This window comes from Branchiostoma floridae, chromosome 12 (genome assembly GCF_000003815.2).
Source record: "Branchiostoma floridae strain S238N-H82 chromosome 12, Bfl_VNyyK, whole genome shotgun sequence".
NCBI classification, from domain to species: Eukaryota; Metazoa; Chordata; class Leptocardii; order Amphioxiformes; family Branchiostomatidae; genus Branchiostoma; species Branchiostoma floridae.
Genome location: NC_049990.1, coordinates 9032123 through 9045444, shown reverse-complemented (window position 1 = coordinate 9045444; position 13322 = coordinate 9032123). Strand labels below are relative to the sequence as shown.

Below are 13322 nucleotides of genomic sequence, written 5' to 3'. Positions count from 1 at the left end.
TGTATCTTTTTTTTAAATCATAAAACTTAAACAACAACGTAAAAACTTAATTTTCATCTTGTTAAAAACTCTCATTTTGTTGCCGCTGCGCCGTAAGCGTAAATATTGCACCAACTTCTGAAGCAAAGAAAACTGCAAGCATAATACTTCAACAATACATAATCCGCTAGGTGAACATCATCTAAGTATGTACGACTGTTGTTTGACTGCTGTTTCTCGCACCTTCCTTGTACAACTTCAAAACATTTAGCGCATTCCCAGCTCGTCCTTTCGCGTCAGAGTTTTTATCAAATTTTCTCATTATTTCGACCGGATTTATGAAACTTGTAGTGACTTTCTTTCCGTCATCTTTCTTGTCCTTTTCATTTGACAGTTTGGAAATCGGTGGGGAATAGTCACTGAGACTTAATATTGTGGAGTACAGCTTATCGTTATCGTGTAAGGAACTCCTATGGTAAGCAGGGTTACTGTTGTACACGATCTGGCTTCTTCTTTCTTCTAGTCTTTTCCTTTGTCTGGCGAGCAATACCCGGCGCCTGATATGCCAGACCCCGGTACCTAACACGATACCAGCAAGGCATGAGGTTACTGCAGTCACAGCCAGCACTGTTCCGTAGCTAGCCGGGCCTGGAAAACACGAATGGCGACGTTAGATACGTTACATGTACATTGCGTTATAACCTGACTAAAATCGCGCTCCTAGCGGACGGCACTATAGTTGCTACCACCCCGTTTGTACATTCCTTAATCAATATCCACTATCTTTCTCATTGATTAATGGTAGTTGATTCCAACTGAAACATATGAAAATTTATCTGCATTTGCTTGATTTGTTTTGCATTATGTTATGTATTGAATAAGTCTAATAAAATGAAATAACAAGAAAAGTAGAAAGGCTTTGGTGAATACAGTCATCACTGCAATAGACGATATATAGCTATGATGTGTCGGTCACACGGGTATCATGAGCTAATAGATAGAAGTAATGTCAACGTACGTTTGTCTGTGTCTCCTCTACATTCCGTTGTGTTGCGCATGCTGCAGTTGCTCTTTGGTGACGTAATCCGTGGAATTATCGTGGTCACCGTGTCTACGATAGAGTCAGTCTTTGTAGAAGAAATTGGCGCAGTAGGCTTTAATCTAGTGTACGGTTTAGTCTTAAGCCCAACTGAATTGCTGAAACCAGCGGAAACGGAAGTTGTAGGTACGATGGGAGTTGTCTGGCCAAGTTTAGCTGTTGTAGCCAATGGAGACGAATCTCTGATTGGCAAGCCGGCTGTTTGGACGCCGTTGATTGGTTTGTCTGACACGTGACGGGTAGTTGTTGAGGGCGTGACGTCATTGAAGGATCTTGGTAATGGCTTTGCCGATGTGAAGGTCGTTGCTATCAAGGAGTCAGGAGAGAGCAAAAATAATTTCCTCATTGCATGGAGATATGTAACATTGGGGATACCAAGGGTTTGAATATCATTATATAGCATATCATTACTAGTACTTGAACACCAAATATCATTAGGGTTCATAAAAATGGTTTATTACTATCCATTATATTCTTCAACAAGAGGCAGGAACCTGTTTGAAACCGGTCACATTCGTCGTGCGATGGTCGTACGATTGCAAACTGAGGTCGTTCTTTGGAAAGTAGTGCTTATGTCGAGTAAAATTCAGCATTGTTTCAAGAAAATAGTCATCTTAGAACCTTGTCGAATGTTAGTTACAGCCTATACTTGGAAATCCAACGACAACCAAGACCGTACAAAGGTCAAATGTTTCCCCGTCGTAAAGTACTTGAAAATGTACCAAAGCAATTCTAGCTAGTTTATACATCCAAACATATCAAGATATCATGGCAGCCGGTTCAGTGTGAGGTTGTCAGTGTCACAAACTCAGCTTGGATATTATATCGCTAATTTACATATCCAACGATATCAGTGCTAGTTACACAAGTAACAATTGTAAGCATTGTCAAAATGGGACGACGATACCAACAACTAGTAGCACATAATCCTCCTCTATACCCTGAAAGCTTGCTATGCTTGAAAGACTTACGCAAATACACAACTAGCATGTCCACGTCTCAGTTTTGCAAGGTATGCGTTTCTTGAAGCTTCCTAATGAGTTTTTCAAGACATCGACACCAAAAATGCCTACCCAGGCACGTTCCCCCGAGTCTTTCACCGCGATTTTAAATACGACCCGCATCATTTTCGCCCTACCGATCCAATTTCCAAGCTGAGTTTGTGACACTGACCTAATACTAAAGTCTCACACTGAGAAACAGCTGAGATTTAAACAATGCTGTATAAATCGGGGTTTATCGAATCATTTTTATCTCTTGCCAAACAATAGTTGTTGTTTTTGCATAGCCATAAACGGAGCATTGACCTGTAGATTAACAGCGTCCACAAATGTCTCTGTTTGTTTTCCGCCCATTTTTGACAGCGGAATTTACAGTAGTTGAAGGTACCTGTTATTGAGACAACCTCCAGGGGACCTGTGTAATTTTAAGAGCTATTAATCATACTAAACCCCTTCAAGTCTCATGATGGAGGAATAAAAGAAGGCTGCCAATTAAATATACCAGAAGTTTGTTATACCAACATGGGTAAAATGAATGCCGTCAGGGCTTCCGATATACCGACAGTAGCCTGTATGCGTATACGTCAGCCACTTAATTGGGGAACATACCGTCATACGGTCAGTTTTCACATTTTTCTCCTTAATGGTTTCTAATTCAAAACATCAACATGTAAGAAAAAAGACTGTCTAATTTTACTACACAGACAAGGGCTACTGTATGTGAAAGTTACGAACATGTCTATGCTGAAACGCCACACTGCTCCATTGGCATTTTGCTGGGAGGAAAGTAGTTCTGTCTTTGTGTCACGTTATGTATAGACTAAACGATTTGTAGGAGCTGTAACTCTAAGTGTAGTAGGGAATATATCGTCTCTAGGTCTGATTCGAAAAATTGTAGATTAATCATTACAGCACCAGCCTCGGATGACACGTAAATTTTCATGCAATGAGGTCATTCTTATGACGAACATCAGACGAAAGAATAAAGGAACTTCAAGAAGTTACTTACCACAAATTTGTAGAGCAAACAGCACAAAAACGAACTTTCCGTCCATAATCTTCACACGTAAGCGTCCGTCCTCAAAACACTCTTCTCAAAAATATTCTGTCGTTTCTTTTTTCCACAGGATTCACGGCGGTGTAGTCTGGCACTTCCTCATCGCGCTCGGGTTACTCACTTGTGAAAACTTGTTTACGGAATAAATCAAGGACACGGCTACAGGTGCTGCGGTACCGCGTGTTGGTCTCACTGCGCAGTCATCGTTAAAATCACAACTTGTTTGCACAAAAGCAGCGCGTCGACAGTTTACGGGTCACTGGCTTTTCCTTGGACTTTCTTGTCAAGTATGACGACAGAGATAGAGTGCGTTGCACAGCGATAGGGAAGGATATTCTATGCCCACTGGGGCTGTGGGGCGGGGGGATTTTTTTTAAACATTCCAATCACTTTTGATGAAGTCATGATTTTGGGTGATACATGAAGATACTGAATTCTTTCCTTGACATACGTTCGGGCCTTTTAGCACTTTGGAACTGCAGGGGCGTTTCAGTTGCAGACTTTGACAAGGTTTTCAACACTTTCAGGGTTATTCCTTTAGACTTTGATTCCAGTACATTCGTTTCTCTCACTTGAACGACACACGTATCCACCAACTCAAAGTGATACCTTTCTCCGTCTGATATATTCTTTCTGGTTTAATATTATTCCCCATCCACAGACAGACAAGGGATAGGACCCTGTTTTCGACTCGCTTAAAATCAAATAAAGACCATAAGGGCTGTGTACTTGGCGTAAACGGATAATTTGTCAACAACAGACTGAGAGATATATTTGGCGTAGATCTGACGGGTAATTTGTCAGGATGTGCACTTTACTCGCGCCTGACTGCTCTAGTGCGTATGTGCAATTCATGACCACTGACGCGAAATGTTGAGGTATTTTAAAGAGACTGAACTTGTTAAGTGTACAAAGTACACAGAGACATTCTGAATGGATACCCTTGTAGTCGGGATCAGATTGATAACAACTACTATACTGTTCACCTTGTATGAACTTTTCTATCCACACCCCAGGGCTAAATTGCAAAACTAGGATCGAGTTTAGGATTCTTTGAATGTTTTGCAGCTTGGTGATCTAAGATAACCCAAGAGATGCGTCATAGAGGATGTTTCTTTAAGAAATTGCAACACTTTCTTAAGAAAACGTAAGGAGGCAACTTGAAAAAAAAAGTTGCTCTACACAACCTCTACGGTTACCGGTTACAAATACTTGAGAAATAAAACATACCCTTTCTGACGTAAATAGTTTGCAAAAAGAAACTCCATTTTGTTTGAACATCTGACCCTTGGTGACACTCCCAAGGACGTGAAGTTGTTTATCGAGGGTAACGGAAACGCCTCAGGTAGAAACCAACACGGCGGACAGGTGGGGAAACTTGAGACCTACTCGTACCTGTGACGTCACATCTGTCTCTATGGCAACTGGTGGTGTGACGGGACACTTGGATGATTTCCAAGAAGCCGCGAAAAGCACAACACAAGGAAGAAGAACTACTTGGAAAAGGAAGTCAAATGGATTTACCCTAACCCAACCAGAGGGCAATGAAAATAGATCCTGCCGCAAGATCTATTTTCAGTCAGGCCACATCACGTAAATCTTATGGATGACATACTCTAAAAACTCTAAATTTAAGGCAAGAGCAAGAGCAAGTAAAAGACAGTTACATAAAACAAGATGCCTAAATCTTCAAAATAGAGGCCATAAACGTTGTAACAAGAATTAAAATAACAAAATATGATATCGCAGGCAACAAGTATTTTAATCCCGTATTCATGACGTGCAGAAAGATACACAAGTGTAGTAGTGTACAATCATATAAAGATTCATTTGTAAAAACATTTGTCTCCATATATTATCTTCTCTGTCTATCTTGAATGTTATAACCTTTATTGCCTGGCGAACACCTTAGATAGACACCGAATTTTCGTACACTTTGAACTTCGCACTCATGTCAACGTACACATTAGTTTTCTCGTCTTCCGTCTGTTCTTGCTTGGCTGAACTGACGCGTCGGTTTCGGACCGCATCGTGAGGAACCGGAAGGTCTCTGGTCCCTCCGTGCGGAGTCGGTAGGTCTCGGGTCTTGCCACGCGGACTCGGTAGGTCTCGGGTCCCGTCGTGCGGATTCGGCCGGTCTCGGGCCCCGTCGTGCGGAGTCGGTCGGTCTCGGGCCCCGCCGTGTGGAGTCGGCAGGTCTCGGGCCTTCTCGTGTGGAGTCGGCCGGTCTCCGACTACATCGTAGGTGTTTTCGCCCGCCGTGCAGTAAATGGGATTGTCGTCGATGCAGAAGGCAGGGTTGGTGTTCTGATAGTCGTTGGAGATCGCACGTTGAAGTCTTTTCTTAACGGCCTTTCTGCGCCTTAAGACGCAGAAACTTAAGACTAACGTCACCACTCCGACAAGTGCAAAGGCCGCAGAGAGAGCCGCTGCGATGATAAAAGGGGCTGTGTTCGACGTTAGGATGCCCGTTTGTTTGTTAGGAGCTGAAAAATTCGTATATAAACAGCAAGTTATTTCAAAATGACAACAAACAAATGTTATTACCATAGGTGCAAACGTTTATGCTATTAAACAAGCAGGAATTTAAGATGACCATGATTTACTTGGAAATGCTTACAAAACCGCAAGAGGACGCTGCGGCAAACATAGAAGAATTCCTGTTACATCAAAGGCTTAAAGTGTCTTAAAGTTGCTTATGTTTCCCCCGTTTGTGTTTGTCCCGCCAGTGAAAAGGTCTGTCAAAAACAAGAGAAGGAAAATTAACAATCATAACGTCAACAAACTTTAAACGTAACTGTCCCATCTTAAATGCTTGCTTGTTTGCTCACTGTTCTTCCAGCAGGAGTAGCCTGAGCATTTTTGTCTGTATTGTCTTCAGAACAATCACGGAAGGAACAATGATAAGTTTTCTAAGAAAGATACATGTAGTTGGTATCCATCCGCATTCAGATACCTGGTGCCTGTCACAGAATTATATAGGCCTTCCATGCACGGAGAGTGAATAGGGCTAAATACCAGGCCATTAGCAAGGGAAAGACTTGGTTTACCTGGAATGGTGAAAGTTGTTGTATCCGGAGTGGTGGAAGTTGTTGCCGCTGTCGTCCTTGTCAATTCGCTAGGTGGCGCACATACTACTCCTGCATCCTCGTGGTGCCCACAATTCACCACACCTAGTCCACTGTGACCGCACTCCGACAGCCCGCTTTCGTCGCCCTCGCAGACCAGATCGTCCAGCCAGATGGGTCCCGAACCCTCGCCAAAGTGAGCCCGGTCTAAAGCCGAAGTTGCGTTCGGGTAACCTAGGCGACGGCAGACGACGCTGGCATCCTTCAGGTCCCAGCCGTCGTCGCAGACCGTCCCCCATTTGCCCTGGTAGAACACCTCTACCCGACCCTCGTTAGGACTGTTCCCGTCGACAAGACGAACAGCTAACGATAAGGGTATCAAAATTAAGTTAATTCACAACACCTTTTTCCTAGTACAGTATTCAAAGGAACAGAGGTCTAGAAATTTAGACTGATTGTGTCTAAACCAACACAAGCTACAGGCGTAATGTAAACTGACAGACGTACCTTGAAACTGACAAGCATTTACCTAGCAACTACTGACGTTGCCAAGCAACGGATAGACGTTACCTAGCAACTGATAGACGTTACCAAGCAACTGACAGACGTTACCTAGCAACTGACAGACGTTACCTAGCAACTGACAGACGACACCAGCATCCTGACTGTGATGGCAGTAGCTCGTGTTCCACCCTGCGTGTCCACATTTGTTCAGGCTGGTCTCGTACCCAGTGCAGGTCGCGTCGTCCACCCAGATCGGCCCCGTGCCTTGGCCAAACGCCGCCGCCTTTACGGCCGTCGCCGCCTCCAGGTACCCCAGGTGACGGCAGACCACGTCTGCATCTCTCAAGTCCCAGCCGCGATCGCAAACCGTGCCCCAGACCCCGTCGTGTAAGACTTCGACTCGTCCTTGGTACGCAGAGCCTCCTCGCACCAAACGAACATCTGTAGGAATTTACAGTCACGTGACTATGACGTAATTTAGTGTCCGCCATGTTGGCAGGTTAAAGATTGAATTCAAGTGAATGCATCTTGGAAGACATGTTTCAGATATAAAAATGAAATGGAGTAACAAAAAAGACCATTATTGTGAAGTATAAGGTTCACAGTAGATATGCTTTACAATCAAGAAGTAAAGAATAGAACAATTGACGTACCCAACAAGCAAATAACTCCCGCGTCCTCTTGGTGCCCACAGTTACTCACGCCCCAACCTCTATGTTCGCATTCAAATAAGTTTGTTTCATTTCCAGTACACTGCACATCGTCTAGTCCAATAGTGCCCGATCCCTGACCAAAATAGGCCCCTCCTTTTGCCTCCGCGGCATCTGGATACCCCAACTGACGACATACTACACGTGCGCTGTCGTTGTTCCACTTGTCGTCACAGACTGTCCTCCATTCCTGGTGGTGCCGAATTTCTACCCTCCCCTCGTGATGGCTACTTCCACCAACCAGACGGACATCTGCGAGCAAGAGAGAAATAGGGCAAGGTATAACAAAAGTGTCTCTATAGGTTATAGCTAGTTTGAAACAGACTGCAACATTAGTTTGCACGTCTATGAGAACATGTTGTTTCACATATCTTACAAATTATGTATTGACCGTGAAGAAATGAACCTATAATCTACCTCACGATTTAGACTAAAAGATTATGTGAGACAATGATTTTTGTCAGACTGAGACTTTTTTACAGTCTTTACACTCACCGGGAGGGGTGCAGGTAGATTCATCGTCCCTGAGCACCCAGCCGTCACGACAAGCACACGTCCTCCCTCCGGGAAGAACCAGGCACAGATGGTGGCATCCACCATTGTACGAGGAACAAGCTGTGTAACATGGACGTAACGTATACGTAATGCGTTATGCGTCTAAGACAGGCAGTATACCATATATTCTAAAAGATGCAAAAGCAACGCATTACTATCCTGTTTACAATGGTGTTGCCACTCAGACGCGACGGGGGCCGATACCAACTTCTGGGTACAAATGTGAATGAGCTACGTTCGCTGAAGAAGGATGTTCAATAAACATAATTTACAGCTGCTTCCTACTAACGTATATAATATTAATGTTTCCATGCAAAAGCCAAAACAATAGTCTCTATTGTTTTCACCAGTCTCATTCAATGCAAGATTCCTAATCATGATGGATCCGGAAGACATTAAAAAAGAACAAGTACCGTTGGTAACGTCAGTGGAGACGCCATGTTTATGCAGATGAATGCCATTCAGTACACCGTACCCACTCCCTATGGCAACGCGAAGTCCCGTGTTCGCCTCCGATGTTCTGGTGAGAACAATATCGCGAAAAAAATATTAAACTTATCAACAGTTTTATATGAACAGTTTAACTTCTTAACTTCTATGATGAAGATAGTTCTTGTCGCAAACGACTGTGATGATGTCAGAAGGTGACGTCTTAGCGGAAGGGTTTCTCAACATCTTTTTGCACGAAACAAGTTACTTTGCAAATCTGTACTCGTGTGTGCTTTTTTAGTCTGGTGGGAAGCATATCACTCACCTTGCTAACGTTATCACATACTTCGCCGTCCAGTAGATGTTGCCGTCGTCGACTGCAATGCCTAGGAACTGAGTGTTCGGGTACGAAACGACAACCCGACGATTATTGCCGAGGAGATCCGATTTCTCCAGCCTGTGGTATGGGTCTCCGGCATCACACCAATACAGCACGTGTTCTAATATAGGAAGGAAGCGAACCGTCATTCATCTTGATAGACTATTTGCTATCTTAGTTAGTAGTTTCGACTATTATTGGCATTGTAAGTTAGTAGTTTCGACTATTGGCCATCGTAGTTAGTAACCTCGAAAATTATTTTGTTTATTTCACCCGTAACATAATCCAATCATTTAGTTAGAAATTTAGAAATATTTCATAATATCGATGGGAACTTTACGTATCATAAACATTACGATCCCCTTTGCGCTAGACAGTGATCGCTGAACGACCGTACAGCAACCAAATTAAAATTGTGTTTATGTCACCCTTAATGGAACATGGTACTTGGTTTAGAAGTATGATCTAAACACACAAAACGCAACAAATTTTTTCTTTATCTTAACACTTCGTTAGACTCTGTGCAGTCGAAGCCTCTTGTGTAAACATGAAATGTAGGCTACTAAGTGATATAAGGTTCCCTAGATTTTATCAAATGACAGAACATACCCTTGAAGTCGATCGCCAGACCGGTGGGTTTCCCCAGGCGTGTGTTGATGAGGGTTGTCCTGCCGGTACCGTCCATCGCAGCTCGCTTTATCTTCGGTTCGTGTCCACAATCTGTCCAGTACATGTACCTGGAACACAACATATGGCGGTGGTATAATTATTGTTAATGTTAATGTTGGAACAGCCTGTGTACGGAATTCCTATGGAAGATTGCAAAAGTACTATTATTCTTCGTCGTAGAGTACTCTTGTAGAGTAGTGACTGTGTGGTTTCCTGAAATTGTTGGAATTATGTATTAGAATTTGCCATTCTTTGTGTCTTAAAAATTGTTGCGCAATCAAATCATTATCATGTTCATGTTTGCACTGCACTTTCCTGTACCCACCCCACCCCGCAGCACCCCCCCCCCCTTGTGGTAAGTTTGGTCTGCATCTGTAATAAAGTTGCTTCTAGAAAACTGGAAGAAATCGAAATAAATTTTGAACTTCCGCCAACTGGTAGCTTTGATTTCCGACATCCTTTCAGTCTGATCTTCGCAGATCTTCTAAGATGATATGCAGTTATGCTACTCAAATGTCCTTGAAGTTCCTTTTATTTAATTATGTCTACAGATCAACTAACGTTCTTAACATGATCACTGATCATGTTGGAGATTGTTTGGTACCCATGAAAGAACAGTGATCTAGTTTTACCCGTTGGATGGTTGTAAGACGATAGCTCGGGGTCTATCCAGGTCAGCGGAGATGAGGGTTCTCTGGTAGCTCCCGTCTATCCGAGCTGCTGAGATGGTCTTCCTCCCGATGTCGGTCCAGAAGATGTTATGGCCAGCAAGATCAAGGGCAAGTCCTCCAGCTTTGGAAATGTAACACAGAATATGTACCTACATGCAGTGTCTTACGGTACCTTTGTGGTTTTCAGTGATTCCTTACCATGCTCACTAACTTTCAATATTAAAACAATGGAACCTGTTATGAACTGTGAAGAAGCAATAGTGAGCATGCAGTCACACAAAGCTGACCATGAACTCCAGACCATGGTTGGGACTTGGTCGTGGGCAAGGTCTTATATGATTGGAAGTTAGTTGGCGCCAGACGATGATAAGTATGAAAAAATCACAGTAGGGAAAGACATATTCTGCTTGGATGCGACCATAGCAGTATGGGTGCTAGGCTATTTTTGGATTCTAGGTTAGGCTATGTTCTAGGAGTTGTTGGGAGCAAAGTCGTGGAAAGGTTCGAAATATATGAAAGGGGTTACGCTAAGGATTGACTTAGGTTCATAAAAATGATTGCAAGAGATGGCATTTCAGCACCAAGGAGCCGGTTCATTTTGTACTTGTATCAGAGCCTGTACCTGTAATGTTTGTATCTAGAAGCTCCCTTCTGCCGGTCCCGTTTCTGTGGGACTGCAGTATCTTGCCATCCCCAGTCCAGTAGATGTAGTCGTTCCTGAAGTCGTAATCCAGAGCAAAGGGACGGGATACGTTGCCGACCGTAAGTGACGTCTTTTGTCCGGAAGTGACGTTTACTTGGTAAATGCTATTCATTTGGGTATCGGTGACCAGAATGAAGTCCTCATTGGAGTAAACAACAGCTGATGAAAGAGACGAATGCATTTGTACAAGTTAGAGAAGTGAAACGTGACAGTGGGTGAGCCATAGATACGTGTAAGGCCATTCTGTCTTGATTATATGGATGACACACTATGGGCAGAAAAAAACTGATACGAGCGTGCGAAAAAAAGTTGTGGTCATGAATGTTGAACAACTGATTGAACAGAACATGGTAAAACGAACAAATGCTTTTGAAATTGCCCAAGTGTTTTTGTACAATCTGGTTTCACGTGTGCATACATTAAATGTCGGAAGCAGAACATTGCTACATAAACACTGGTGGGATGTAAGTGTCACAACGAGAAGAGGAACCGCGGATGCACTCAACAAGAACGAAAAACAAAATTCATACAAGCAGCTGGAAGTTTCAGGGGACGTTTCTTATCAGATCTGCACAAGGGGTATCTGCTTATTTTTTTCTGATTTTTTTCACGCTCCACCAGTATTTTCGACAATGATTTTTTCTGTATGACGCCATTATTTTGACACCATTCCGAAGTATACTAGTATTACCAATATCTTTTATTTCCAAGCTGATTGCTAGGGTAATGTGCTATCTTTTTTCGTTTGATGTCTATAACAATAAAGAATTTTGTAGAAACGATTGTTCATGAAGACATATAGTTACTGTTGCGTTAAGTTACATATTATATACATATTTTATATGCAATATTTCATGAATGAATGAAATACCATTATTGTACATTTACGCTCTAACAAGTACATGTCGTAATTTCAAATTCACCTCGTGTCCAATGGTAACTTACAAACTGGTAGTACGATGCAAAATTAACGATCTAGATCTAAGAAAACAAACTGATAATGTTGATGACTACCCTGCCTAAAAATTGTCATCTAAAACTTAAACTCTCGGTCATAACGAATGGACAAAATCATGTACGTTATTTGTAAAATATAAACAGTTCCAACTTCTAGAAGATTAACCTTTACATACCCGACAAACAGCACACGAAAATCGCCGTGTTAAAGATTAACATCGTTGACGTTGCAGAAGTTCTTCCCGAGACACGAAAGCTGGGTGTGAAGCGCAGAGCCGACAGACAGGCAATGTCATGATGTAGTCCCACGTCTTTTCACGGTATTTAGATATCAGGAAGTCTTCCCGTATGTTGAATACGGTGTTTATTTGAAGAGAATGATTCCTTCTTGGAAAGATGGCTGTCCAGTTCTCGTTCCGCATGTTAAGGGTTGTTGACCAACAATGAACAGAGTAAACATCTTCAAATTCTGTTCTCAGTTTTGTTGTTTTCCTTTCAATTAATCAGAGAAAAGCGAACGTATAATCAATCTGTTAGTGCATTGTTTTCTTATATCTACTAGAGGGACATATAAGATGGAAATTAGTACCCTGCCCAATGAAAAACATGGAGTAGAAAGCTATATTTGTGCGTGTTTTTAAAAGGTGACCGACAATCCGAAATTTCGGATTTTTAGGAGATCCTCTTTTCTTGGAATTGGCCATATTGGCCATATTAGTATTAAAGCACATATGCCGGACGAATGAAGTGTTCTTTTCTTGTCTAAAACAATATCACAGCACGTCAAGGACCAAAGATATGGCAAAAATGCTGCTGCAGTACAAATGTCAACCACCAGGTGGCCCAAAATAGACCTTCAACGACGGGATCACCCCACCTACCTACCCACCTACTAAATACCATGAGATTCGGATACAATCCATCCAGTGGTTCTTGAGATATACTGTCATACCCAGGCATCACCCAGACCTCGATTTTTCAAGGAGGTAAAACACTTTCCTTCTAGAAAACCCCATCTCAACAACACACCTGCCACCCCCACCCTGCCCACGTCAACAAATCATAGGTGAGTGGCGGTGAAACAGTCAACACCCAATGTCAATATTTACCGACGCAAAGAGACTTTCACTGACCCCTGACGTAACCACCGTCGCCTTCGCTACTATTGTATGTCGCACCAAAGGTGTGGGAGGGGGGCACGTTTACTTTGACTCTCACACCAAAACACGAAAATCATGCCATGAAACGCCTGTCAAGCATGATGGCGATAGAAAGTCATGTAGGGTCGCATCATAATCCAACGTCAAGGTTCCGGACAGTGTTGACCAAAGTTCAACTGACGTGAGTCGAGTGGGCAACCATGTTCAACTTCAAGGCCTCTAGCTTCCTGTTTGTCAACGTACTTGCCGGTAAGACAGCGTACACTGTTGTATTTAAGTTGGTTGTAACAAGTACCTGTACATGTACTTTTACAATATATCAATGTTATAAGGTAATGAAGGTTATAAGGTAATAAATCGTGTAGAATCTGACACTGCTAT

The 13322-nt window shown here is 42.7% G+C and overlaps 2 protein-coding genes across 2 annotated transcripts; both read right to left on the bottom strand.

The window, feature by feature from the left end:
* Nucleotides 1-25: 25 nt before the first annotated feature.
* On the bottom strand, nt 26-3432 carry LOC118427650. The gene is made up of 3 exons (XM_035837543.1): nt 3089-3432; nt 998-1384; nt 26-627 (listed from the first exon to the last, which is right to left on the bottom strand). The coding sequence occupies exons 1-3, from the start codon at nt 3132-3134 to the stop codon at nt 182-184; spliced, it is 879 nt and encodes a 292-aa protein (XP_035693436.1). The 5' UTR covers nt 3135-3432; the 3' UTR covers nt 26-181.
* Nucleotides 3433-4842: 1410 nt separating this feature from the next.
* Nucleotides 4843-9513, bottom strand: LOC118427633 (deleted in malignant brain tumors 1 protein-like). Its single transcript, XM_035837512.1, has 8 exons — nt 9391-9513; nt 8728-8902; nt 8387-8493; nt 7914-8033; nt 7362-7670; nt 6838-7149; nt 6187-6567; nt 4843-5622 (listed from the first exon to the last, which is right to left on the bottom strand). Exons 1-8 carry the CDS (start codon nt 9464-9466, stop codon nt 5045-5047), a joined length of 2058 nt encoding a protein of 685 aa, XP_035693405.1. The 5' UTR covers nt 9467-9513; the 3' UTR covers nt 4843-5044.
* Between the last annotated feature and the right edge of the window lie 3809 nt (nt 9514-13322).